Source organism: Aulostomus chinensis, chromosome 24 (assembly GCF_037954235.1).
Source record: "Aulostomus chinensis isolate RoL2024-O1b breed Wild chromosome 24, RoL_Achi_v1.0, whole genome shotgun sequence".
Lineage (NCBI taxonomy): Eukaryota > Metazoa > Chordata > Actinopteri > Syngnathiformes > Aulostomidae > Aulostomus > Aulostomus chinensis.
Window position 1 is genome coordinate 7,906,358 of NC_141343.1, and position 27,142 is coordinate 7,933,499.

Below are 27,142 nucleotides of genomic sequence, written 5' to 3' on the forward strand. Positions count from 1 at the left end.
ACACATTGCTCTAAAATAAAGCTAACCACTGCTCTAAAATCAAGCTACACATTGCTCTAAAATAAAGCTACACATTGCTCTAAAATGAAGCTTAGTATAGCTCTAAAATAAAGCTAATCACTACTCTAAAATCCAGCGAAGTCAATGACCCTTACGGAATGAATGTTGCTAGTTGTTAGCCACATCTTGATGTTTGATCTGCAGAACCATAACCATAAAACAACAGTTTTTCTATTTCTTTTAATGAGGGCCAAGCTCAAGATCCCGTCCAAAGAGCATGTCACGAATAAGAGAACTGCAGACTGGATGCTGAATAACAAACAATGAACTTCAGCCTCAAACAAAACTCCCATTCAGCTCATTTCCTCTCAGCGCACACATCATTTTTGTGTGTGTGTGTGTGTCAGAAAAAAACATTTCAATTAGGCTGTGAAAAGACTGCATAAGCACAAAAGAACTTTCCGCCGCTGATGTCCAAGGTGAATCACAGAACCTGCCTTCCAGTCCAACTGTCCAGATCCACAGTTGTATTTATTAGCTTAGCTTAATTGTGCATAGCATTTAAAGGTCAACGCCTGCTGTGATACATGGCTGCCAAAATGGCTTCTAGGGGACACTATTTCAGATGAATAAACACTGAAAGCTGCACCACCTTCCACCCCTCTGTTCCCACCTTTTACTCTCTCATGTGCAGCAAGATTACATCCGGTCTTTTCAGTCCTCACACACACACAAGGTCCTGTGACTGATGAGCAAACGCTGGTACACGCTGCCTCGCTGACTTCCATTTCAGTTATCAAAGGCGACAGATTAATTTGCTTGTCTTTTTTTTTCCCCCACTCTTTTTCTGCAGAAGCTTATGTTTATTCAGACTGTAGAAATGATTTGTTTGTCCTTCAGTGAATTAAAACATGCAGTATATCTGTATAACTACAGCCCACTCCATGATTTATGGTATCTGACTTCTACAATGCAGTAAACTTCTTCTTTTTGGCTGTAAAAGCTGATTTAATGAGATTGACTTGAATAGATAAACAGGTATGGCAGCAGGGATTATTGGGGGGTGAGGTGGATGGGAAGTGGATGATGTGTAGTTTATTATTGGTTATGTTATGTAATGCAATTTTTATAAGCCCATATATACCTATGGGGCCAAGGAGCGCTCTGCATTAGATGATTGTGAGCTTGTGTCAGTCCTAAAATATGTATCAAAATGTATATTTGAGGAGATCTGTGCACTTGTGGGTTATGCCGTATATTAGGTTGTATAAAGAATTTATGCAAGAACGCATCACTGTCATGGTTAAATGATAAACGCGGACGTAAATTGAGAGCCTGTTAATGAAGATCAGCTCTGATTCAAGCAGGAATGCACGAGAGCGCGCGCTAACACGATGCCTCGTTCCTGCCGTGACAATAACGATGATAACGCACATCATTGTGTGGTATACTGTAAATATTCAACAGTTCCCAACAGATACAAGACACTGGCAAAATGCATTCATATTATAGGTTGATATAATCTTTAAAAAGTAATGCCTTCTTTTTGAAATTAACGGGATCCGACTAACACCTGGACAGCAGATGGTCACGCAAGCCAACTTTGTGAAATGAAACCTATTTGACTACTCCGGCAAAGAGGCGGACACTTCGAAGCACGTAGGCAACAACAACCTTATCTGTATTCAGCGGGCTAGCCAGCTAATGCCACTCAGCATTTGCCAATCAGAATGAACACAACATCAACAGTAAACTTTTTTTCTACAGTGTAACTAAGACTGCTCAGGGACGGATTTAGCCACATCGTTTTTTTTTAAGCGAGTAGCGCCGCGTCAGATGCTAGCTACAGTTTACTGGTGTAGCAACAGGTTTAACAATACAGCAGAGATTGCGACGAGTTGCGCACATTGGAAAAAAACAAACAAACAAACCAGAGTTTAATCCACCTCTCCTCCCCCCCAAAAAAGTAATTGTGGTCCAATCCAGTTTCATAAACCTGTAAGAAGTCAACCTACTTATCACCACAAAAACGCCGACAACAAATACTTGATTTTTTTAGCCATTTTTAAGCAGGGCCAGGTGAAAAAGTACAGTTGACCAATCAGATTGTTTGGTTGGAGGTCTCGTTTTGTGTAATTGTACTTTTGTGATACCATTTGACAACTGCTGTTCCTTCACGTTTTTAGTCAGAAGTAAACAGGACTATATTCTTAACCCCCCCCCCCCCCCCCCAGGCTTTGTTAGGCGGCGAGCGTCAGATGGATTTCGCCAAGTTTCAACACACGCTGTGGGACAGCCTGAGAAGTGGTGACAATGTCAAGGTCAGCCATTTTACTCTCTCTCTCTCTTTTTTCCATTTCTAACCAGTTCTTCCACTTCATTCACATTTTCATTCCTTTATCCTGGTCATCTGGTTTCCATTCACCACAGAGCACCACAGGGAAGACCCATTTTTGTCGTTCCAACCTGGAAGTTAGCGTCTGCATGGTTTCCTGGATTAAAAGCTAAAGCTAAAACTAGGGGACTTACACGTGTTCTTCAGCATGATAATCTTCACAAATGAACACCACTTTTATCATATTTGAAGCCTGAATGCAGTCATCAGATGTACAAAGCTAATTACACTTCAGACTTCCACATCACAACGACTAGCTTAGCGCTTCTTCTGCTATTGGCCTCATGACGCTTATTGTCTGCAGTAACCTTGTTTAGCCACTTGATAGCAACTCACCCAAGCATTGAAACTCACAAGCCTGTTTTAAGACGCATTCATATGCCACTCTTTTATTGATCCTTTCTTTGTTTACCTCAAAACACCTCCCTTTCTCCAGTTAAATTAACCGCTGCCACGTTTCTCTCCGAGCCCAGGTTTATAAACCAGTTGTTATCACTTTGACAGCTAAGGCCTAAAAGAAAATGTCCGTGCCTCTCCATCTCCTGAACTGAGGACGTGGAGTGTATGAGATACCATCCTTTCATTTCCGCTCCCCCAGATAAAAAGATGAGAGAGGGGGAGAGGACGAAAGTGAGGCCTATCGCTGGGCACCGCTGATTGAGTCCCTTTGCTAAGCCACAGCGAGAATCTGCTCAAATAACCCGCTCGGGCGATAAGAAGCTAGTCATTTCCATAAGACAAAAAAAAAAAAAACGAAAAAGAGAAGAAAAAAAAAAGAAAACACTGGGGTTCAGATTAGATTTCACCATCCGCCTGGCTTATCTTGCTGTTGCTCCATCATAGAATGTGAATTAAAAGGCGAACTCCCCGTCCCTCATATTTTTATGAAAACACCATTGAAGTCCATGTGGTCTCCGATTGGGGTGATTGTACGTAGTTTGTTGCTGCCAGGAGCAGCACTCAAACGAACGGATACTCCTACGGTGTACCACCACTGTCAAATGGATCTCTGGGTTGATATCCTGTACAAACAGATACTTGGATTTTAGGATATTTGATGCGTTCATTTTCATTTCATTTGATTGTTTTGGCGTATCGATGTATCACTGTTCAATAAAGCCATCCAGGAATGAAGGGGAAAAAAAAAGGCTTTAAAAAATGATTAAAAAGAGAAAACTAGTGCTATATTTTTGGGACTGGCGTATCAGTGTGTGGGTCAACCGGCTCCCGGGATAGCAGGGGCCTCTCACGACTTTTATTTTTTGGGGGCGATTCAGTAGTTTTCAGAGCTGATACCGATAAATTTGTACCGATGCAAAAGGGTATTAATCAGGTGTATACTCAGAATTGATCAACCTCTCATGTCAGCATCACAAAACTGCAGTAAAACTACTGTAGATTTACAGTATTCCTGTTTTGATACTCTGTGCTGCAGATGTCACTTCTCAGTGCAATTTTTAAACCTTCCTGCTATCGTTTATGATGTACATTTTCTTTTTTTTGTTCTATAATTTTGTCATTCAAAACTGAAAATGCTGTTTCTTTTGTTTTAGTTCTGTAAAAAAAAAAAAAAAATTAAAAATGGGGTGTGTGTGTGTCTCCAAAACGTCATGTGATCACCAACCTGCCATCCATCGACTCTACGTTAACATCCACAACTTCAGCCTCACCCTGAATCTTCTTTCAGTCCAAATATCAATTCATTCATGCACAGAACAGCCATACTTTTGTGATGCTCTATGCTAGAGATTGTAGTTCTCAGGACTATTCGTCTTGTATTCGTGTTCCGTGTATACATTTTGTTTTTTTTGTTGTTAGTATTTATCATTTCTTTATTGAAGGCGAGTTTTTTTGTCTTTTTTTTTTTTTTTAGCTTTTGCCTTTTGTGACGACTTAACTTCGCATCACATGTGAAGCAAGAGGGTCGAGTACAGAGGAGCCCGCTAAAGTGCTGCCGAAATGTATGAAGCGGCCTTATAGTGTGTGTGTGTGTGTGTGTGTGCTGGCTACTGTGAGAGCCATATGTATGGCACTTCTACATCAACACGGCACTCAGATTCTCAAGAGTACGTAAACCACTCGCCACCGTTTCAGTTTCTATACCTCACGCTCTTCATCGCCTCATCAAGCATCTCCATCAAATCCATTACAGCACGATTGAAGGAGAAAACCACCTTTCAATGTCATGGCTTTTATTTTATTTTCAATTATTTTCGGACACCTAAATCAAAAATCCTGATCAGGAGTGTATTATAGGATGTGCTACATTAAGACCAGTGACAGATTTGACCTTTTCACACAGATGCAAAGGGACCGTGTCTAATTGTGTTACACTGAAGCCACTCTCTCTCTCTCTCTCTCTCTCTCTCTCTCTCTCTCACACACACTCCACTTGTTATTGGTGTGTTTTCACTCTTTTTTTTCCATCCGCAACGTGATCACGCCTCTTACACAACGCCCATAATCGCAAACACAACAGCCGTGACGACGCTCTCTGCTTCAGAAGCAAACTAACGAATCCCTCAAACTGCCTAATTAGGAGCTGATTATTAAGGCTTTTTTTCTCAAATGTTGTAGAACTAATACTTCCTTTCTTCACGAGTCCAGATTTCTGAAAACTCTCAAGTAGACCAGGATTTGTGGAGCCCAGCAGAAACCCGGGACAAGTGTCCCCCCCCCTTTTTTTTGTTTCATTCATCCGTCGCGCCTCTGAGTTTTGGTGAATTAATTCCCGTATTCCAATCAGTGTGAAGAAGTTTGAATCCCGTCTCCCATCTTTGCGTGTTTCCGAATCGATAAATTGATGTGACTACATTTGATCGATGGGAAATCTGCGGTAGTTTCACCACGGCGTCGATAATTCGCCTGCAGTCGTTGCTCCATTCATGTCAAACGTCAACAAGGACTGTTTTTAAAAGGGAAAAAAAAAAAGCGTCTCTTGAAAAAGCAACAATGTTGGCGTGAGAGAGAGAAAAAAGCTTTTTGGAGAGTGCAGCAGATTGGGTTTTTTGGGGGGGGGGGGGGCGTGATGCTGTTAGGGGTACATTTGTGTGAAGATTTAATGGACCTCCTGCTGCTCTCCTATGTAGAGACCCCTAAGCAAACATGACATCAAGAGCATTTGGGGGGTGGGGGGGGGCTCCATCTATCTATCTATCCCAGCTCCCCCCCCCCCCCCCCATTCCTTGTTAAGCAAAGACAACTTTGCTGAATATTTCATGGAGTTTATTGCCTCATTTTCACCACATCGAGGAGACACGGCGTGACAGCTGACACAAGCGTACGCAGCATCCACAAGGAGACGGCGTTTCTTATTCCGCCGTCTTCCTGACACTCCTTTATTTCCCCCCCGCTCTGTGGCAGACAACAGAGTGTCTTCAGCTGCAAAAGTCTTTGGCTGCTGATCTTTTTTTTTTTTAATTATTATTTTGCCGTTTCTTTAAATTTGAGTTTGAGCGCACAACTTCTGCCGATCCATCTGATACTGTTAGTTAAAATGCCAACATATGGATAACAAATCTGTTTTTCGCACAGACTGCAGCATTTATTGCACTTAATGATATGATTTCACAGTTTTCAGATCATGCAGAAGCTGTGCTCTTTTTTTTTGCCAACTTTGATGTTTGCATGAAGTGAGTTCTTACAATCTTAAAAATGAAAAAAAAAAGGGATTTTGCGATGACTTGCTTCCATCTGTTCACCTTTTAAAACTTCCTCTTCGCTCGCCGGCGCATTACAGAAATGTGCTGTATCAACCATTTGTTGTTCTTGCGGCGCAACTCCAGCGTCAGTCTCTCTGTATCGTATTTCTCGAGCTTCAATGATTGCCTTTACTGTCATTGGAGGGCACACTTCATTTACCTCCCCCGACATTCAATTTCATGGAGGGATGAGAAAATGCTGCTTTTCCATGCTACTTACCAAGATTTGACAACATTACAGTATGCTCATTTTCCTGCCACCGCCGCCGTCTCCCGGCCCTCCCTACTTTCTTATTTCATAAACAGTACTTGCCTGACTTACAGTCGGTTTCCGCCTTGCCTTGCTCAGCGTGACGAGCAGCTGAATGGTGTCACCGTTAACAGGGGCGGCTCTGTTGCTCTGTTGTGACAACATTCGTTTGATGTAGAAATGGTAGTCCTCGGCTGCCATGTTCTCCCCTTCTGCTCTTTTACTTTCCTGTTCGTGCTCTTGTCTGGATCTCACCGCTGTCACACGTTAGAGGAAGCCAACTGGCATGACCTGAAAGTGTGACAGCGACACGAAAGCTGCCGTTTTTCACGCTGGTGATTGCCATCCAGTATGCATGCATACATACAGAAGACCGCATTCAGCGTTTCTTGATTAAAGAACTTTAATTGGCTCTTGCTTCTGTCTGAACTGATGTCCCAGGATGCAGCAGAGGGTGCCATTGATGTATAAAACATACTCTGCGTCCCCCATTTTCCTATAATTGTATATTCTCATCAACCGAAAAGATCGTATATACATATATATATATATATATATATATATATGCCATATGCCCATGAATGTGATGCTGTTTTATAGCTGAGAATGTTGGATAGAAAGGAGCTATTATGCTGATTTCCCGTTTTATTGTTTTATTCTGGGTCTCCATAGAGCAGTTTTGCATGATTCATGGCCTTTTATGCAGCTCCTCAGTTAATCCTCTGTCTGAAACACGTATTTAAGCATCTTTTTCGGGACCCTCTTTTTCTAATTGGCCAACTTCTTGAAGCCTGCTAAAAAATTAGCATCTTAGAGAAAACAAGGAAGTCTTGGACCGTATGTCTCACGGCTACACCAGAACCCCCTTGTTCCCAAAGGTGTAGCCGATAGATTCCAAGCAAAACACTTAATCAAGAGGTTCTGGTTCTACTCTTGATGGCATGAATATGACCAGCGAGTGTGTTTAAAGTTAGCTCGCGAATTTAGCTAAAATCCTACCTCACAGCACATTAAAATGGCCAAGACTGCTGGGACCCGCGTGTCCGGCAACAGAATCACGCACATTATGTAGAATTGGGACTGTTACAGGTTTATATGATACAACCCAATGTCTGCCAGGGTTGGTGACAGGAGAAGCAGTATAAATAATGAATTCATACCTCATTTGTAACTTTGGACACACTTATTCTGAACATCTGTCGCTGTAACATTCATCTCACACTCTCAGACACCTAAAAACACTCACTCATCGTCTAACAGATAATTTGCCTTTTGAGTGCATCGGTGTCGTTTCTAGTCTAAACAAGGTTCCTCAGAAGACATGAATCACATAGCAAAATGTGCAACTCTCATTACCGTCATTACCTTTTCAGCATCACACATTCTCACATATCCTACGAAATATGTAAAAGCATGATCCTGTTATGATAGGTAAAAATCTTCTCCTCATGGAAGAATATTTGTTAGGAAGTGACATTAAAATTAATCAAAAGATTCACTTGTTAAAACCAGCATGACTCACTCCTTCACTCCTCCCGCTGCGAGCTGGAGATACAGAAGAGAAAAGTGCCAGCAGCCATGTATGGGATCGGAAAAGGAAAACCACTCAGGAAGTCTTTGTCCTCTATTTGAACAGAGCTGCAGAGGAGGAGGAGGAGGTTGAGGGGGAGATGAGGAGTGGAAGGCGTGAGGGGGGCCAAGGGAAGAGGGGATAAGAGAGAAGTTTCTCACAGCTGCCCAGCCTGAGGCCCAAAATATGTGGCGCTTTCTTCGTCACAGCCTCACCAGCTATCCTCTCTCGCCTGTCATTATTTTACCTCTCACAGAGCGCGCGCGCACACACACACTCACACACACGCACGCACACTCACACACACACACACACGAGCACACTTAGACCAGCACACAGCGTCTGGTCTGTCTTGATCTACTCTTAAATGCTGCCAGCAACAGATCGTTAAACACGGCCAACTTATTCAGGGTGGCTAAACGGGAGAACAATTGTAGGTAAAGGAATTTAATTTTTTTTTTAAAATCTGAGTGCTTGGTGCAGCAAATTTGAAGAATGACAAGCATGACAGTGGAAAAACCTCTGTATGGTCAAGTGAATAATGCTTCTTAACTGAAAAAATCCGACATTATGGTTGACAACAGAAGAGGGAAGCTTTTGTATTTCAAAGCATTGTGTAATAGCAGGCAACTCAGGACTGAATAACAACACGACAAAAGGCAAATCGTCGCAAGTTAAAAATATTTTACTTCATGCAAATCAGGGCAAAGTTGACCCGGAGGCTGCATAGAAACTTGCCCCCCCCCCCAAAAAAAAAAAAAAAAAATTGACATGGAAAAAAGTGAAGAAGCGGTAGGACAGGAAGTTGAGTGTGTTCTTGTGTAGATAAACGTTTGTAGAAAAGTGGTTTCATATTAACCGGCGGGATTCCTCTTACTTTTTTTCTATTTAAGTTGTTTTTTTTGTTGTTTTTTTTTCTTCTTACAGGTACGAGTTTATATCTTTGATGGGCAGTTGATGTCTGGTTTTTCTTGACCATTTGGGACTGGTTACACCAGAGTTGGCAACTTCATATTTGTATTTCTTATCTTGGATCCTGATCTTTGAAAGGCAAAGTTCATTTATTTGCGCCGGGATTTAGTCTCGGAAATTGTTACGCAAATTTGTCCCGCTGACCAATTGCAAACAAACCTGACAGCACTAACTTTCGACGGAAATTGGGAAGTCCAAAACGGTAAAGGTTCGGGATTTGACAGCGTGTCGACTAAGAGACAGACTTTTGACAATTCGCCTTTTCAACTTGACTTTTTCCAAAAATAATGTACTCAAAATGTTTGGGGAAAAATGCAAGTCACTTCCGGTTCAGTGACCTGGGAACGCACTGGAGATGTGTGCGATGTCTTCCGTCTGTGGTGCGCAGTGGGGTTTTTGACACTGGTTCTTTTTGTTCTAGACATACACAGTAAACGTGCTTCCATTGTTCCGGTTCACCTTGCAGCACAAACACATGTTCTCTCATTTTAAACGTCTGGCGGACGGTGTCATTGTGCAACAAGAAAAAAAAAACAAACAGTAAAAATTGATGCATCTTGCATTGTCACTTTAGCTGCTTCAGTTAAATACAGGGATTATTGACTGAGCGCAGTGGCCATGACTATGCTCTTGTTACGCATCACGGACCAAACCATTATGTTTCGGGCTTTAGAATTTCGTTTGAACACAGTAGATTTGCTGTATATTTACACAATTTACGTGCTCTTCTCCTGTTTTTTTCTAGCGTCGATGTAAAAACGTTACACGATTGCACACAATACCCTGGTTTCCCTACCAGGGGTCCCTGGTCTTTTTCATGACCCTGATTTTTCCTAGTTCATTACTCCATTATTAGACCTTTCGCGGTACCGTAGGTTTGGACCTCATTGATTTTCTGGTTTTGAATAATTGAGTAATTTTTATTTACATGTAACAAATATAGGGCTCAAAAAAACAGCCCAATGACTTCAGTAAATGCCTTCAACGTGTTGGATGGCAAAAACCTGTGCATTTCACATCCCCAGCACCACAAATATCCTCCATTTCATGAAGCCTCCGGCATCACCATCTCATCAGGACATTAAAATGAATTTCTCTGTGCTATCTTTTGGTGTGACCTGGTAATTAGGGATTGGTGGGTGGTTAGGAACACAAAGCACAAGTCACTGGAGACCATGTCTTGGATTATATCCCTTACCAACTGTCAGTGCTGGTGTCTTGACGATGTTCTTTCTCTAACAATAAACCAATTAGCTTTAGCTGCTTGAAATGGTCGTGCCAAAAATAAAGAGTTGGCACATCAGAAAATACTCTGAAGTCCTCGTCAGAAGGGTTGTTTTAGAAAGGCCGGACAAATCAGCTATTTTAAGAATATGTTATGGGGTCTTGTTGGTGTGGTGCTGCAGAAAAAAAAATAATAAAAAAGGTCTATGAAAGGTCCATGTTGACCCTCCTCTCTGCACTCCTGTCTGAATCTTAAACTCTGCAGAGACTCCCACAAATGTCACAGTCACGTTCAGTTTGCATTAGAGCCAGTGTCACGAGGCAGAGGAGACACTGGGAGCTGTGCAAACATTGTGCTGCTGTTAACATTTCAACTTAAACTCTGCGCGTCTGCAGAAATACCGGCCATGCCTTGAACACTGATCTCCACAGAAACGTAAATGTGAATTTAATACACCCCAATCTAGTGTGGAATAGCTTTCTTTGAATTAACAGACATCAGAAAGTATATGTAAGGTCTCTTCATTTTGCACTGAATCGAGCAAAACTGCGTCTGAACCTCCTCTCATCATAATCTGTGGCAGCCGCCAGCTTCTGCCGACAGCAGATTGGAATCGTTCACTCATTCATGGAGAAATTGAAAGGAATAATCGAACTGCAGACTGAAATAGATACATAATACAGATAATACAGGGTGCTTACTCAACACCACTAAAAAAAATGTACAGAGTATTTGTGTGGCTCAAAAATATAGTTTGAAAAAGAAGTTAAAACTATAACCCCCACTGCCTGTTCGACAACACCCAGTTCAGTTCTTTATTTATTCTGCTTAGGTGGTATTTTATTTCTGTTTTGCCCTTATGTCCAAGGTGCCTTTTATCCTATTGTTTGTCTGTTTGATTAAATTGACTTCTCAGTTCCCTTAATTCTGCTAAACAAATAATGCGTGACAAGGTTGTACAAACTCTACTCCATTTATTCAGGCAGCAAAATGTGTCCTTTGCCAAACTTTTAAGGCAAATGAGATAAAGTGAAAAAGAAATGGCAAGACAAACAAAATCTTTCCTTTCCCTTTTTGTGTACAAATTAATACAAAAAAAAGTGCTTCCATTCTTTCTGGAGCTTCCTTCTATTCACACATGCGTATTCATGAGGAGCAAAAGCACAATTTGCTATCCAAAGAGAAGGGTTTTTGGTTTTTTTTATGCCACGTGCGGTCTGTTCATACATAAGACGACGTGTTTTTAGGCGCACATTTCAAGAAATTTACTCTTGAGTTTATTCTGTTTACACAAGTCTGACTTTAATACTCAGCAAAAATGGAGGATGGGTATCGCTGAGTACGTACGTCTTTGCACCAATCCAGTACGACACAGTTTTTGAAAGCACTGAAACAAGACCCTGCTAGTTCCTAGTTATCCCTTTCTGCACTCACTCCATAATGGCAGCCGTAGCCTGCAAGGGAAGTATGAGGACACCAACAAGCAAATTGTCAGCAATTTTGCAATATTTTAAGTCGGAAGTTTCCACTAAGCAATCCTGCCCAGCGTCAAGGCTGTCCTGTCATCAATGGTTGCTCGATGACTGGATGCACTTGTGGCGTTTTACCACCTGAGCCGGATCATGCAAGAATGATAATCTATCACAGTGTTCATGTCTGAGGTGGTGTTTTACGATATATACACGCACTACACCTTTCCCGTTGCAGTGTTGTACTTCTTGACGGTTTAGGTGATCTTGACCACAACACTAAGACCAAAGTCTACCGAGGCCAAGACTTTTAGAGGTCAACACAAAGTCAAGACCAGGACGGAGGCAGAGCAAGACCAGAGGGTCACGTCACGGGATTTTACGGCCTGTTGAGGTTTTTTTGTTTTTGTTTTGTTTTTGCAGTTGAAATCTTTAGGGTTTGTGATTCCATAAGTAATGATGGAATAATAAGCTGACATCTACCTCTCAGCTTCTTCCACTGACAGTTGAAGTGCATATGAAGGGGAAGGGGGAGCAGCCGTTAAGACAAGAACAGACTTTTAAAATTGGTCTCGATACCAAGGCTTTCCGAGTACTACACCTCTATAACTCCATGTTGTCCCAAACACAAGTTCAAGCCTCAGAAGATCTCTGAAAACTGGCACAACAACGTCAGTACACGTTCCCCTGAGATTTGTGGCTTCACTCGTTGCCCTTCTCTGGTGGTAACGTATCCATCAAAATTTGCATTTCAACTTAACCAGACATCACTAAGTAGCTGTAACAGAGCCTGTAGCCCACAGACTGTTAAAATTAGTCTCTGCTACATTTGACAAGAAATGTCTGCCTCGAGAAAAACAGGAGGAAGAACATCAGGCGGTAAATAGAAAGTATACCGCACAGATACACCCAAATGCTGAGTACAAACGAGTGCATCCACACAGACAAAAATCAGGTGGTACCTTATTAGAATTATGTAAAAACTGACACACTCACCAACCGAGCATGAGGGAATTCAACACATAGAAGGAGTCTCTCCCACTTGGCTGTCGTGAATATAGGTCTGCCAAACTGAGCAACAACAACAACAACAACGCAAAAATAATTTAAAAAAAGGGGGGGAAAGTAGGCATTACATAAGTTAGACTTTTTTGTAATTTGAACCGTAAGTCGGTGCACAGGCAGCTATTTAATTTGCATCAGTTCCTCTGATGTAAATGTGTATAGCCTTCAACTCCCTTAGAGCTTTTAGTCATTTATTTTGATTAGGGCTGTATTTATAAGATAAGTCTCTTAAGTAAGTCGCCTGGGAAGATGGGTTGGCAAGGATGGTGGTGGGGGAACAAAATTAAGTCTATTTGATGATTATAAATTCAGAAATATCTGCTTGTCAATTAATTAGTCGCTTCCTGGGTACGTGGGTATCTTTTACACTCTTCCTGGGTATCTTTTCATTTAGCGAGGCCTGGCTCTCAGTGGACAAATACCCGCGATGCGCCCATTGTATGTCTAAACCACTACACACATCTCTGGCAGCTGCGGAACAGAGAATAAAGATCCTTCAAAGGCAGACAGTTTTCAAGAGCGAGCCTGTGCCTTCGTGTGCCGACTGATTTCTGGGAGCAGCGTTATGTGGCTGCTCGAAGGCTTTACTCTGTTGGCGTCTCGTTCTCAGACAAACGAGGACCGGAGAATGATGTGGACATGAAAAGATAGGTAGACTGGAGCTTGAAGTGATGCCTCCATTATTTCTGCCTCTCACAGTGAGACGGTATGTGCAGGAGACTTGTCTTGTTGAGGCGACTGTGGTGAGGTGAGCATTGAATATTGTCCTGAGGAGACAACAGACATTTGAACCTTGGTTGTTATTTTGTCGTATATGGATTTGGTAGCTTTTACAGTTAAGCAAAACATAAGGTCTACTTTAAAGCAACTGTGAATCTAGCCTAGACATTTTTAGTGGAGCAGTGCCCCATGCAAAAAGTAGAAAGGATTTGCCCGTCAACTATTTCACAGTCTATTCATACTTAAGGATTTTTCGCAATACAAAATGCCTGTCGTTTTTTTATGCGATCCGCCACCTCTTGGGTTTGAAGGGGGCAACTTTATGAGTTAGATAAAACAACTGATCAGAAAGTAGAAGGGTTGTGCCTTAGACAATCAGAGCACGTATCCATGTAACGCGCCTGTCTGATTCATCAAGGGAAAAGGTGTCTACTTCTGGGCGCACAAGCCGTGCAGGGTTTACAGGGGTCCACCTGACTTGTTGACATCCCATGACTCACAACTGGCCACTTTGCTTGTCCTGGTCAGTGCATGAGTGCCTCTCTGGTGCTCCCTGTCCAGGAGGAAGGGGAATTGGGGAGGAGATTAGGGTGCCACAGGCAAAACTTTGATTGTGCACACCAACTTGGAAGCATCGGCGCTTCCCTCCAATGGAAGCAAATGCGATTTTGACATTGAACTGTAGATTAAATTAATCTCCGAGATGAATTCAAGCGTGTGACACTTTGTGAAATTTTGTCCATAATGATAATCTTCACAAGTCCACATCGTTTTAATGAGTTTCTGAAAGCATCAGCTTGATCTACGTGAAGTACAAAGCCAATGTGTCATATGCTATGCACCAACAATGCCACGGCCGCATGACTTGAGCATTAGCACAACTTGTTTGGAAGTTTTTAGTCTTGTTTAGCCACTCGATAGTGATTAAAACACATAATTCAACAATGCTAAACGGAGTCCAAGTTTTAGATGGAGTCCTATGCCTTTTTATAGCGAGATCCTACTGCGTGTTACATCGTTCTGGCAAAACTCTTTGCTGTCAAGTAAAATTACATGTCAAGCAACTTCCCATTTATTGAAGAGCGCATGTGTTTTTTTTGAGGGGGGGCAAATGCCAGAACAGCTTGGAAAAAGGGCCATTTGTAATTCAAAATTGGGGAAAAGGAGGCTGTCCACTTCTTCGACGGCATTGTTAGCACGGCAACCGGAGCTAATTTGGGTTTCTTGCCACACGAGGGATGTTTTGGTAAAAAGGGGAGATTTTCCTCGCCACTGTTGAGGTTGCCAACCCAACCAACCTCATAATAGCTCACATATTAAGCAGACTAGATCACGACAACCTGGATGTTCCTGGCAGACACATTCAACACACACCTGGATCATTTGATTTGAGGATCCCAGATGTCCAACATTAGCTCACAAAGCTTCGCAGGAATCGCGTTTGTGCTTTGTTGCTCTGAATGAACTCAGTGACATGTTTTCCCCCGTTTTTTTCTTCCTCAGCTTAACATTGTCCCATTATATCAAATCTAATTTGTGCCCCGTGTCACTCTGATCTTACCCAGGTTCTTTTTCTTAGAAAAAAAAAAAAACTAAACAAAAATATGACATGATTGATCAGACCCACATGTGGGGATTTTGCCATATTTTTAAAAAGGTATGTACTTTCTTTTTTTTTTTTTAACTTTTCTGTAAATCTATATTCCACAGTCACAGCATTATCATGAAACAATCTGTATTTTTGAAAGATTTGGTTCTCATCTCCCTGGAAAAACTTCAACTAGGTGATGAACCAGACTCCGATCTATCTAAATGAAATAATTATGAAAAAACAAAGAAATTACTGAGTTAAATATTTTTGGGGTTTTGCCTGCCTTTCCTTCATGACCTAAAACAGAGCACTGGCATCCAGGCATGTTGTCTTTCATTAAACAGTCTCTCAAAGGCTTCTGGGAGCCGCAGGAGGAACCTTCGCAACATCAAGCCTGCACAGTTTTCATGGACTTGAGCCGAAATGATCTTTTAATAGGTCTTGTCGCTGGCACACATGCCTGTCTTTGCTTTGTACATTAATGCAGGTGATACCCATGGTCTTATAAGATCCTTGACCTTGTTTTCTCGCCATCTTTGCTTCCATTATATGCTTCTAGATCAAAGACGCAGCAGGCGGTCTTGTGGGTGAAGATCCTCACTTAAAAGCAGCTGACAGAGGTAAGTTATCAAACCTAACCTCTGTCCTCTCTACCTCCACTGCGCCCGCCTCCGTTTTGCTTGTCATCGTACGTCTGTGTGTGTGTGTGTGTGTGTGTGTGTGAAACCATTAATGCATGCATGGACTTCGATTATTCTCTCCTGCGTGTCGCACATGTTGATACAGCAGGATTTCTTTACACCCTCAGCACAAGCGTGGAAACGTCGGTCTGATGTTAGTTTGCGTGTGATTTAATCAATGTACCCACAACGGAGGGACTACACCGGGTGTGTAATTGAGTTCTGAGAATTCACACTGCTTATCTCAAATTAAGGGCTGAGTGGTTAAAAAAAACAGCTTACCTAAGAGGAGGGGATGGTGTTGTGCTACAAAGAGTGAATTATTGGGGAGGTTTGGCGCTGTTCCACGCAGGGATTAGCTTCTTGCCACTGTTTCGTGTCATGGAAAATGTATATTTTGACTTGCAGCATTCGGGTGCAACTGTAGGGGCATTGCTGAGAGGGTTTTTTTGTTGTTTTTTTCTTTCATTTATTTTAAACAGTGGCTGGAACTAAAATATTAAATCAGTTGTATTTACAATCCAAACATTTAGATATGAATGCAAGGCCAAAAATCCCTCTGCCTCCAAGGGCCTGTTGGTTGAGGGATGGATAATGGGGTCCATTGCCCCGCCCATGATGCAGCCAGTGCCCCCCCCCCAGCTTGTCCAGGTCCAACTCCCTGACACAATGAACTTTCTAATAATATGATAAAATATGTTTTTTGTGTGCATTTGTGTTTACATTTACGGTAACTTTACTCATAATTTCAATCCAATTTATTTAGAATCCATAACAACCATTGGCCAAAGGGTTGTACAAACAGTCCCTCCAGGATTCTGTGGTCAAAAATGCTTAATTTGTTGGCGTCTTCTCTTTAAAATTGCGGCAAAATGTGTGTGAGTTTTCCTTTTTTTTTTTTTTTTTTACAAAATTAAGGGAACTGACAGAATGTGAAAATTGCAATTTTTTGAAAAAAACAAAAATGGTTTGAGAATTAAATGAAGTATTTTCTTTGTATACTTGAAAACAAAGAAATAGAAATTGTGTAGTTCCAAATGTGGAGGATTGAAACAGAATTTTTGGTTCATTATCGTGAGAAATTTACAGCCTTTCATGTAAAAAGTACCTGATCTGATCAATAGGGGTGCTATTGAGCCTTCTATTTCAGGCACTGCCTTCGTTGTTGTGCATGCACTCAAATCTCCCAAAACATTTTGCTTGGCAAATATTTTATGAAGACAGAAATGCTCCCAGCACCTCTGTAGACCTCGAGGATTCACACGGAGGTTGCTTGTTTTTTTTTGTGGGTTTTTTTTTGGGGGGGGGGGGTGTGAATGTAAATGTAAATTTTTTTCCCAAAAAACCTTGAACAAGATAGAAATACTGACATGTGGTGCATACTGATATGTCTGACATTCCCCTGGAACCTTTTTAGAACACAATTCATTGAAATGTACAGACTCAGACGAGGAAATGAAATTCAGATTTTCTTAAATATTCATTTGCTTCTATGGAGACCCTACAAAGATATTTCGCTTTTGTCTGGATAGAACAAACAGATCAGTCGCGCAAGTGAGCTCCTGCATCTCCTCCTTTGGCTCCACACAACAGATGCACTTAGTGTAGATGTGTGGCTGGTGTACAGGGCTGTTTGTGTATTTCATGGGGTGTTTTTTTTGTTGTTGTTGGTTTTTTTTCCAAGGTGATGCAGCTAGTTTATTCCCCCTCCACACCACCAGCATATTATCCTGCTCCAGCTGCTGCGAGGAGACAGGCCCAGGTATTTATGGCTAGCATTAAAAAAAAAAAAGAGTTTGCATTTCCTGTCACGCCGCAGCTCCAGATTTACCGCACATTTGACAAACACACTGAATTAAAAAAAAAAAGGAGTGCTCAATTTGTATAGGAGTTTAGAGCCTGTCTGTTTTGCATGCTCCCGACGGATTTTGCTGTTGGTACATGTGTGTGCGCGCGTCTATGTACGCCTCCCACTGTGTGAGAATGTGTCGATCTGTCTGCATGTGTGTGTAATTCCGCGTGTGAGCGAGTGTGTGCACACCGAGCGTGCCTGCTCTGAAACACCAGCAACAGATAACAGATGGTCCCCCCGCATTAGAAGTGTTTTATTTCCCTGCGGAAGCCAGATATGTCAAAAATAAGCATGTGCAACATTAGTCATTTGGAATATTCATGCCCCTGCCGTCCAATGGTTTCCTTTTCACCGCCAAAATACCACCAGCCCAATTCTCCCAAGGAAGAAGGGGAAGTATAACGGGGGGGGGGGGGGGATCAGCTGAGGCCTACATGTGGTTGTAATGGAGGAATTTCCTCCCTCCATGTTGCTTCTTTAGCATGCCAGGGCTGTAATTACAAAGGGACTACACACTGTAGATGGGTTCATATTAAGAACCACATCCCCCAGTCCCATTAGACACAGCGATGTACACATGTCCATATGCCTGCCTGCCTGCCTGCCTGGCTGCATACTAGCATACACCCACAAAATAATAATTTGCACCCACACCCAGTAACCACATCCAATAATCTTTGGTCCTCTTGCTTTAATCTCCAACTCCTCTCCTCCCAGTCTTTCTACCTCCCCCCCTTTATCTCCCACGGTCGAGCGTGGCTGCCATGCTTGTCCTTGGTGGCGTACATGGGCATGCATCATTATCAGGCCTGATTAACCATCCACGTAGTTGGCAGTCTGGGGCCCCCACCAGGGGCCAATGGCATGTTTTTTTCCAGTGCTGAAAAAAAAAAAAAAAAACATGAATTTTGAGCAGCACTTTCTCGCTCGCCGTGGGTCCCTCATGATCAGGGTTAATTCGTGGCAGCGTGCGCGAATGGTGTAGACAGAAGAGAGGAGGCAGAAAAGCAGGAAGAAAAAGCGACCAAGCAGGAGTGCTTATCACAGAAATGCAATATAATTTATTCAGGAATATGCAAATCCAACAATCACTCTGCCTTGTTTACCGAAGGGACCTGCTGATTCAGAGCGTGTGAGAGAGAGGGAGAGAGGAACAATCCCAACCCTAGACGGCAGCATACAGTACACGCACAAGAGCAGACAACAACAACTACATTCGCTGGGGTTCTTTAGAGTGAGCAAATGAAGAGTGTCGGGCAATTTCCTGGTTGTTTCACAGCTGCAGACGAATTTACATTCGTTCTGGTGGCTGGATTACTGACATTACGCATGTCATATACAGTACAAGTATAAAGGGGGCGTTGGCCTGAATGCTTGACTGTTGTTCTCCAAATAAAGTGTGTGCTCAAAACCTCAATATCGGTACTGTGGACGTATGAAAAGAACTGGATACTGCATCACTGCTCAGTGGCACATGAAGCCAAAAACATTTTGAGCTACCAGGCAATATATCCAGACAATACTGAGATATCTGACTGGACATCGACTCGATTAATATGCCATTATATCGTGGCATAGCGGATGTGTCATCTCTTTCTGGTTGTAAAAAGGCCATTTTCTAACCATACTTGAACATTCTAGCTCTTCCCATATTTACCTTCACCCATCACTGATGATTTTTTTTTTTTTTTAATCAAAAGCACTTCGGAGAACCAACAGTCGTAACTTACGGTAATCGTTGCTACAAAAACCACGTCAAAGTATCCAAAGATTCGATAGTACGGCCCAGCCCTGCCTGCAGGTCCAGGCTTCCACCAGCTGAGACGAGGTTTCCACCTCGATACAATGATTTATCCAGTCGGTTCTTTACTTTTAAATACTTTTCAAATTGTACCAGAGCGGTATTTGCATGGGTTGTTACCCTTCAAAAAAAAAATGTATCCAAAAAAACAAAAACAAACCAATGAATCAATTCTAGACTCCTTTTCCTTTCCACAGTGTTGTATAGCCACTTGTGTTATGGCAGCATTTGTTGAAACATATTGTTTCTTATACAATCAAAAAGAAATCAGAAAAATAAATGCACGCGAACACAACCTGCTTATATTGACAACAACCACGAGAATGGAAAAATGGATGACTGATGATACCGTAATGTTTTTAATATAAGACACCTCGCTTTTACAAGAAAACCCCATTTTTTTCCAGATGTATTTCCAAGGAAAAAAAAAAAACCCCACCAGCTTATATTCTGAATAATACGGTATTGTAAGTTTTCCAACTCATAACGATGTGGTTTAGACTCAAACATCTTAGATAGCTGCGTTGCCACTTCAGGCCGTTCACAGTCTGTTCACCTACCTGCACTCGCACTACTTATTCAAGTTAAATTACAATTGTGTGACTTTGAGAGATCCATTCATATTTAGTGCAGCGCCATAGAAGTTCTTTTGAGGGTGTGATCTCCTCCTTTGAGCTAGCAAGTTCCATCCAACCGAACACAAATGAAAATTCATATCAAGTTTGAATTCAGAGAACATGCATGTCTCAGGTACGACCAGAAATCATCACGACCGGCATGGCTGTTGCCTCAACTGGGGGTCGAGTACTTTTGCAAACATTTCAAACTATGGACATATATTGTGTATTGCGGTACAATGTTTACAATCCAAAATCCGCATCGGCTTCAGCTATTTAAGAAGTTATTTTCTGCTTCGGATGTCAGTGTTTGGCTAAACATGAAACTTTCTTGAACCTGCACGCAGCGACTTATCTGACGTACAGTCGTAGCACTGGAAATTATACCAAAAAAGGAAGAATAAATCAAGGTGTTAGAAGCTGATAAGAGTTTGGCTGTGCTTTAAAGGGCTGCGGGGAAATCTAATAATTGTTTGACTGATGTATATGAATCAGTATCTTTGAAGCTGTTTTCAGAGCTGGTAGATAAGCTACTATATTGCTATGTTGCCGGGTGGAGCGAGTGAAGATTTCCTCTCACCACAGGAGATCAGAGATTCTGCATGCTATAGCAGACTATAATGTGCACTTTCAAAAATGTCAAAATTGGTTATTCCCTGTGAATAGACAGCAATTTACCGTGCGCAGCCTTCCTTTGTGAAATGTTACTCGGACAAACTTGAATTTGATCTGAATCTCACATGAGAAGCAGATGTTCGATACTTGTCTTGCACTGCATATCTCATCATATATATATATATATATATGTATATATATATATATATATATATATAAATTTTTTTGCTCTTCATCGGGCTGTGGAAGTAGGTATGAGTTGCAGCTATTCCCCAACTCCTGTCAGAGCCCAATTAGCGCCGTCGTATTGATCTCTCCGCCCTGCATTGCATGTACTTTTCCAGGTGAGTCCCTGCAGTTTGCGCCAGTGTATGGAAGACAACAATTATCCCCTCGAACAGAATCTCAGAGGCCACACAAAAGAGAACACAGCTCAGAAAATTGATCTTTTCAGGTTTGTGTGGAGGAGCAAACAAAGGAAACCACAACTTGGTGATTTTTGCTGTAAAGACCTAAACCCACAATATGCTGCTTTCTTTTCTTTTTTTTTATTGCCAGCTTTTTCTGGGTATTTTCCACAGAGAGAGTGAGCGCTAACACCTTACAAGTGAATACAATATCCTTAAAAAAAAAAAAAAAAAAAAAAAGGTACCACATCAGTGGACTATGGACTAGGCTGTTTTTAAGATGTTTGCAGCATCCTGGAGACTCCGTAGGGCCTGTAGCAACTAAAGCACAAAGAGTACTACGCGGAACGACAATTCCCTTGACTATTGCATTTGGTGCTTTTGTGGATGGACATCATCGCCTTCACGTCTGCATTAGTCTCACTTTTGTGGTCGCGAACTTTCTTAAAGTGAATAAGACGTCGGTATCAAAGAATTTGAAAGACATTCGTAGAATTCAAATCTACGTAAACAGGCGCTGCGTATAAATACAGAATCTGTAGGCGAGGGGGAAAAGGTCGCCACAGGGAAGCTTCTGGTTTCCTTTAAAGCAGGCTTGACCAATCGCGTGTGAAGAGCGCAAAAGAGACGGAATGCGCTTGCCGAAATCCGAGGTGGGAAAAATGGCTGTGGTCAAAGCCTTTGTTGTAGTTTTATACTGTTAAACAAGAGCAAATGTCCCAAGTTGCAATACGGGCGGTCAACAACGAGCCACGGACAGAACAAACCCGCCTTGGACGGGATGTCAGCTCGCTACACCAGGATTGCAGGGCTTTAGATTCAATGTTTTCGTTTTGCCTTGAGGTCTTACTAATGAACACTGCCATACATTACCGCAAAACAATATCAGCGCCATATTTTTCTACATTACTGTTCAGCTAAATGCTCCACTCACGCACGTTGTAGAACTTTTCAATTTAAGAGTTTTATCAGAGAACAGGCAGTTTTATTCTGTAGCTCAAACCTACTGTACCACAAGAAAGCTGCCTCTCTTTTGCAAGTTTTTGTCCAAAAAAAAAAAAAAAAAAAAGGGCGAGTGGGCAGCCTCCTCTGTGTGTTTTTATGACTTTTTTGATTCCTGAAAGCATTTTTGTAACGCTCAACGGGAAACCACAGACGCACTGCGTTTGACTTTATTCACAGATTTCGAGCAAGAAATGCTTTCGAGGCTTTACTCCACTTCAAGCGCATTTTTTCCCCCTTTTATCTTGTTATGTAATGTATAAATCCTTACTACATTGTTGACAGATAAACTTCTAAGTGTGGGAACATTTTTTTGCTGTCAACATCACGTTTCATGGTTTTCTGGTGTTTGGTGTTATGACAGACGCTTCAAACAGTTGCTTTTTTTCCCCCCTGCGTTATGCTTTCATACAGTTCCGTATAAAATATAACCACGGCGTAGTCCCCACGTATAAATGAATTCTTCTTCTTTTTACACGTATTTATTCACTATTTTTGACTGGCTACCAATAAAGTCTGTATTTCGGAAACCGTGCATCGATGGATCCTTATTCCTCTCAGATATCCTACAGAATATTACTCAGATATTTCTGCTCAGTGAGTCCTTCTCTCTTTCTTTTCTTTAAAACGGCTCTCATTTTTCTAGAGGAATGTATGTCACATCAACAATGTGATGCTAATATGCTGGAGTCATACACCCTCCGACATGCTATTTTTGCCACACACACACACGCACGCACGCACGCACGTTGCCTGAGAGGTCAGCAGCGTAGCGTGGTTCTTACTAGGTTGAATTGCTTGGAGGCAGAAGTTAATTTCCAACTCAACAGAGATAAATGACTTTGCTTTGACCTCCCTTGCTTGCTGACACAACAAAGACACTGTGCTTTTATGGGAGACAGTCACAGTAAATATCTGGAATTTATAAGCAGCTGTATGTAATTACAACCCTAGAGGAGGTTGTATTTTTCTTGTCTGTTCGCAGGGTTATGCAAAATCTCACAAAAATCAGTGACGGGGTAGAATGTGGGTGAAGCTCCTGTTAAATTTTTCATTGAATTTCAGGGCAGATACATTCATTTGCTTTTTCTTTTTTTTCTCTTCGTGTGTTTTTTTTTTTTTATGAGCCTGTATGTTTCGTGGACACGCATCCAGCCATAGAACCCTTTTCTCAGCATCTCCCCGCCAAAGTACGTCTACATCCTCCATAAGAGTGTAAATGCAGAGTTTAATGGGACGTCATTCACATTGTGGTTATAGCAAAGTAATGCAGGTTCTGTCCTCCAAGGATCATCGGACCTTTTCAGATCAGCTTCCGTTAAGATTTTCACAATTTGATAACTTTCACTTTGGGTATGTGCCGCTTGGCCAAAATGCCCTCGTTGTTTCTCAGTCTTTTTTTTCAGTCCAACAACCACTTAACAACTAAAAGAAACCAACAACACACCGACCGCCTTCCTCACCAAAACTCAATAGGTTCAACTACAAATGCATGTAACAACTTGAAGCGTAACAAATACACAAACAGCAAAGCCGATCCACCGGCCCTGGTCTTAAACCGACTAACCGTGGTCACTTCCATTGTGCCAATCACTTGTGACGTCAACATGCGACAGTCAGCGTCGCAAAACGGCAGCTGCGGTCCAACGACCTCCAATTCAACAAATGATTAATTCGTTTTCCATATCAAATCAAATTGCGGAAGTTCAAAAATCTACTTTAGTACTTTATTAAAGAAACGCTTTGATATGATGCAGTTCCGACAAATCTCCTCGCGGACCACAAGGGGGTGCTCCTGGACCCTCAGCCCAGCGAGAAAGGCCTTTTTGAAGCAAGATATTCCAATTTGCGTCGCTGAATGGCTCAAGATAAATTTGATACAGCAGAGAATTCATAGTTTACTACTTAGTTTTACATGGAACAGAATTTTAATTTGCAATTCAAGGGAAAAAAACACAACATTATACAGTATCACTTCCATGGTGTATTACAGTTGTTCTTGGTGTATCGATTCTATTTTGTTGTTGTTGTCAAAGCCAGTTCCAAAGATTCTTCGTCATAACCTTTTCTGTTGTTTTTGAATCTTTGTTCCGTACCAAGAGTCTCAGTAATTGATGGCAATATTAACAGGGCTTGCTGCGGTCCAACTGAGGGGATCTTAGGGCGAAATTGAATTGTGGGCCCCTGTTGACCCCTCTGTTCCTCTCATTCACTGTGTGCTGCGTATGAACCACGAATGACCTTCAAGTACCTATCAAGCACAGTCCACACTGCAGACTCATGGCAGCTTTATTTATTTTTTTTCGCCTCAAGCCTTTGAAAGAGACCAAGGACTGGATGCAAAGAACACACGGTTTCACGACTGGGGAAGGAATATGCATACGGCATTCTTTTTTCTTTTTTTTTGTAAGATGTATCATGCACTTTCCTCTTTCATAAGTCTCGCTCATAAAATTTCAGTCACTTACAACTCCATCGTACACTTCCCTTTATTAATAATGTGCTTATGAATGGCAAGTCGTACCACGGGAATGTAAATGACAGCAAATAAAGCGTAATTTCGGGGGGAAAAAAAGGAGACACTCACTTAGGAAACATGTTTCATTAAGTGGTGTCAGTTCTGGAATCACAAATAGAACAAAAACAACTTAATAGAAAGATAATTATGACAGTAAAAAAAAAAAATGCAAGCTTTATTAAAGTGGCTGTTCTGTTTTCTTTTCTCCTCTTAGATTTTGAGGCAACCTGACAAAACATGATCTCAAGATGACATTTTGCTTCGTAGAGCTTCAGCTGCTGACGTTGTATTTAATGTTTGTTTTTGTTTTTGTTTACATTTGCTTGTCATTCCCCGTATTCATCGTTTCTCAAAGGCTATAAGAATGTTAAAAAATTGCTCATTTTGTACAAGAATGGTGCAAAAACCTACTATATGTTCTACTTAAGTAGCTGGAGCCCCTTTTGTTGGAGTTTTCTTTGCTGGAGAATGCCTCGTTGCATTCGGCTCTCTTGGTAATAGCCCCGGATCTCTGTGCCATAAAATTATAGGCTAAATCTTAATGATGAAAATCCCCACGGCCAGCAGCCACAATTGCAACATTGTTACTAATGCTAACCTGACTTGGCTTTCTTTAAGTCCAAATAATTTGTTGCAAATTCAACATCAGTGTTCAATTCTTTCCCCCTCCGCCCCTCACTGGTATTACTCGAGCCTATTTTCAGGTTCAACACCGTTTAGTGGTTAGTTAAATGGATATACGGCGGATTTTTTTGGGGGGGGGCAGTAAGCGGCAGCGCTAGAAGAGACTTCATCTCACCCAACCCCTGATAATATGTCTATCAGCTCAGGTTTGTGAAAAAAGCTGCCAGCTCTAGCTCCGAAATTTGAAGAGACGCAGAACTAGTGCTAGTAGCCAGCCTCGGCAGCTCGCTAGCCTTAAGACACTTCATTTGGATAACTCAAGAGATGATCTTACTTACGGCTCTGTAGGTTTGAATCACGTTCCTCATAAACATGCCTTTTTCCATGAACTTGTTCCATTAAGTCTGCTCGTGTACAGCGGTCACTCACCAGGCTTTTTATAACACTGCCAGCTGCCATAGGGTATGAACCAAACGGAAGAGCTAGGCCATCCACAGGCCTCGGTCCAGTGAGGGAAAATTAGTTTTGTTAGTTATTAAAATGTGACTATTAAGACCTCAACAATTGGCCTTCTCTTGTTCTCAAACTACGCTGAAACTGCATCTTCAACAACCACATTTTCAAAATTTCATGGGGGACCAACCCCCGGAACCCCCCCCCCCCCCGTGTAAATAAAGACTCTTTCTGCAGGGCTAAAACCCCAGATGTTTTGTCGTCCTAGCGACGCCCCTGCCTCGGCGCGATGATATCGTTTTCATGCATATGAAGTACAATATATGATACGTATTCCCCAACTACGGCCGTGGAAGTGACCATTGTGTTCTCAGTTATGACAGTGCAGCACTTACTAGGGGCACGTACTTACGGCTCTCACACACACTCTTCACCTTGAGCCCACGTGTGACAGATAAAGGGTTAGATGGAGGATACGGCGATAGACATGTTACCTGTCAGGGATCATTCAGGAATTGCCCTGGTCAATGCTATTGTGGCTTATCGTATCGATTGGTACGCAACGGTCGAGAGAGTGACATTAATTAATGACTAATTAATTGTATTTCCTCTGGTCTCCCAAGGATTTCGCTGTGCTGTATGATAGATGTTTGTTCTCCTACATCTGTCGAGCCGTTTTTAGCAAGAGCATTTCATTAAGGGATTAAGAAGGACCCCAGATAGGCAACAAGTTTGCAAACTCATTACTTGTCATGAACCGTGAGATTAATAAAATTCTGAATGTAATTTGTGTCAAACTGTAAGGATATCAGCCGCAACCTTAAAACCACTGACGTGAAGTTAATGACTTTTGGTAGATTTCTCCAAGTATGATCTTGGAGCACAAATTTGGATTGATTAGCAGAGATTTCAGCCTGTTGCATCTTTCGTCTAGGACAGTCCAAAAATCACTCAGTCAAAAAAAAAAAAAAAAAAAGAGGGTAAAAATTGGTCTGGAAAATATGAATGAACCTTTAGGTTTGATGCAATCCAACACAACTGCCATATAATACATTTACTGAAAGTTATATAAGCATTCCTCTGTTGCAGAAGACATACTTGCTCTTGACAGTACGGTTACGCAATGTTGGAAAAAGTGAATTGACGATGATTTCGTTTGGGCGAACACGCCTCGATAATATGACAGTGCGTGTGCTTTCATTGGGCTATACGCCGAGGTGTTCTACGCATTTTGCATAGGTCTCTCTCTGTTATTCCATCTGGAAGTCAAACAGTGGCTTTTGTAATCATATATATTTATTGCAAGCAAAAATGTGTGGCAAGGATCGTCTGATCTTGGGCCCAACCGTCAAGCTGGTCCAGGTAAGCTGCGGTTGAAAAACCAACAGAATCGTAGCCTGCGATGCAAGTCAATAAGCAGCATCATCATTAGAAAAGGTCGTCAGCATGCATGTCATTGGCACAGTGATGACAACAGTGACGCAAAGCAAGAAACACGAATGCGAAAAGCACACAAGAAACACAAGATACTAAAACATACAGGCAGGGCAAAGGAAAAGATGACCAACTTTAGGGGCTTATTTGGCAGAGAGTCACATTGTGAGACATGCGTCCA

At 41.8% G+C, this 27,142-nt stretch overlaps 2 protein-coding genes across 4 annotated transcripts in view; one reads left to right on the plus strand and one right to left on the minus strand.

Annotated features, from left to right (window-relative positions):
- The window catches only part of LOC147238623 (fatty acid-binding protein, intestinal-like), a 183,087-nt gene that overhangs the window by 86,903 nt on the left and 69,042 nt on the right, over nucleotides 1-27,142 (minus strand). The window lies entirely within an intron of this gene.
- The window catches only part of LOC147238625 (glucosidase 2 subunit beta-like), a 152,902-nt gene that overhangs the window by 53,045 nt on the left and 72,715 nt on the right, over nucleotides 1-27,142 (plus strand). For 2 of the 3 annotated variants that reach the window (XM_086198087.1, XM_086198089.1), the window contains exons 9-10: nucleotides 2,235-2,321; nucleotides 15,518-15,578. In XM_086198087.1, coding sequence (XP_086054213.1) covers nucleotides 2,235-2,321; nucleotides 15,518-15,578 — 148 coding nt within the window. The remainder of the gene's footprint in view (nucleotides 1-2,234; nucleotides 2,322-15,517; nucleotides 15,579-27,142) is intronic. The other variant, XM_086198088.1, reaches the window with a different exon arrangement.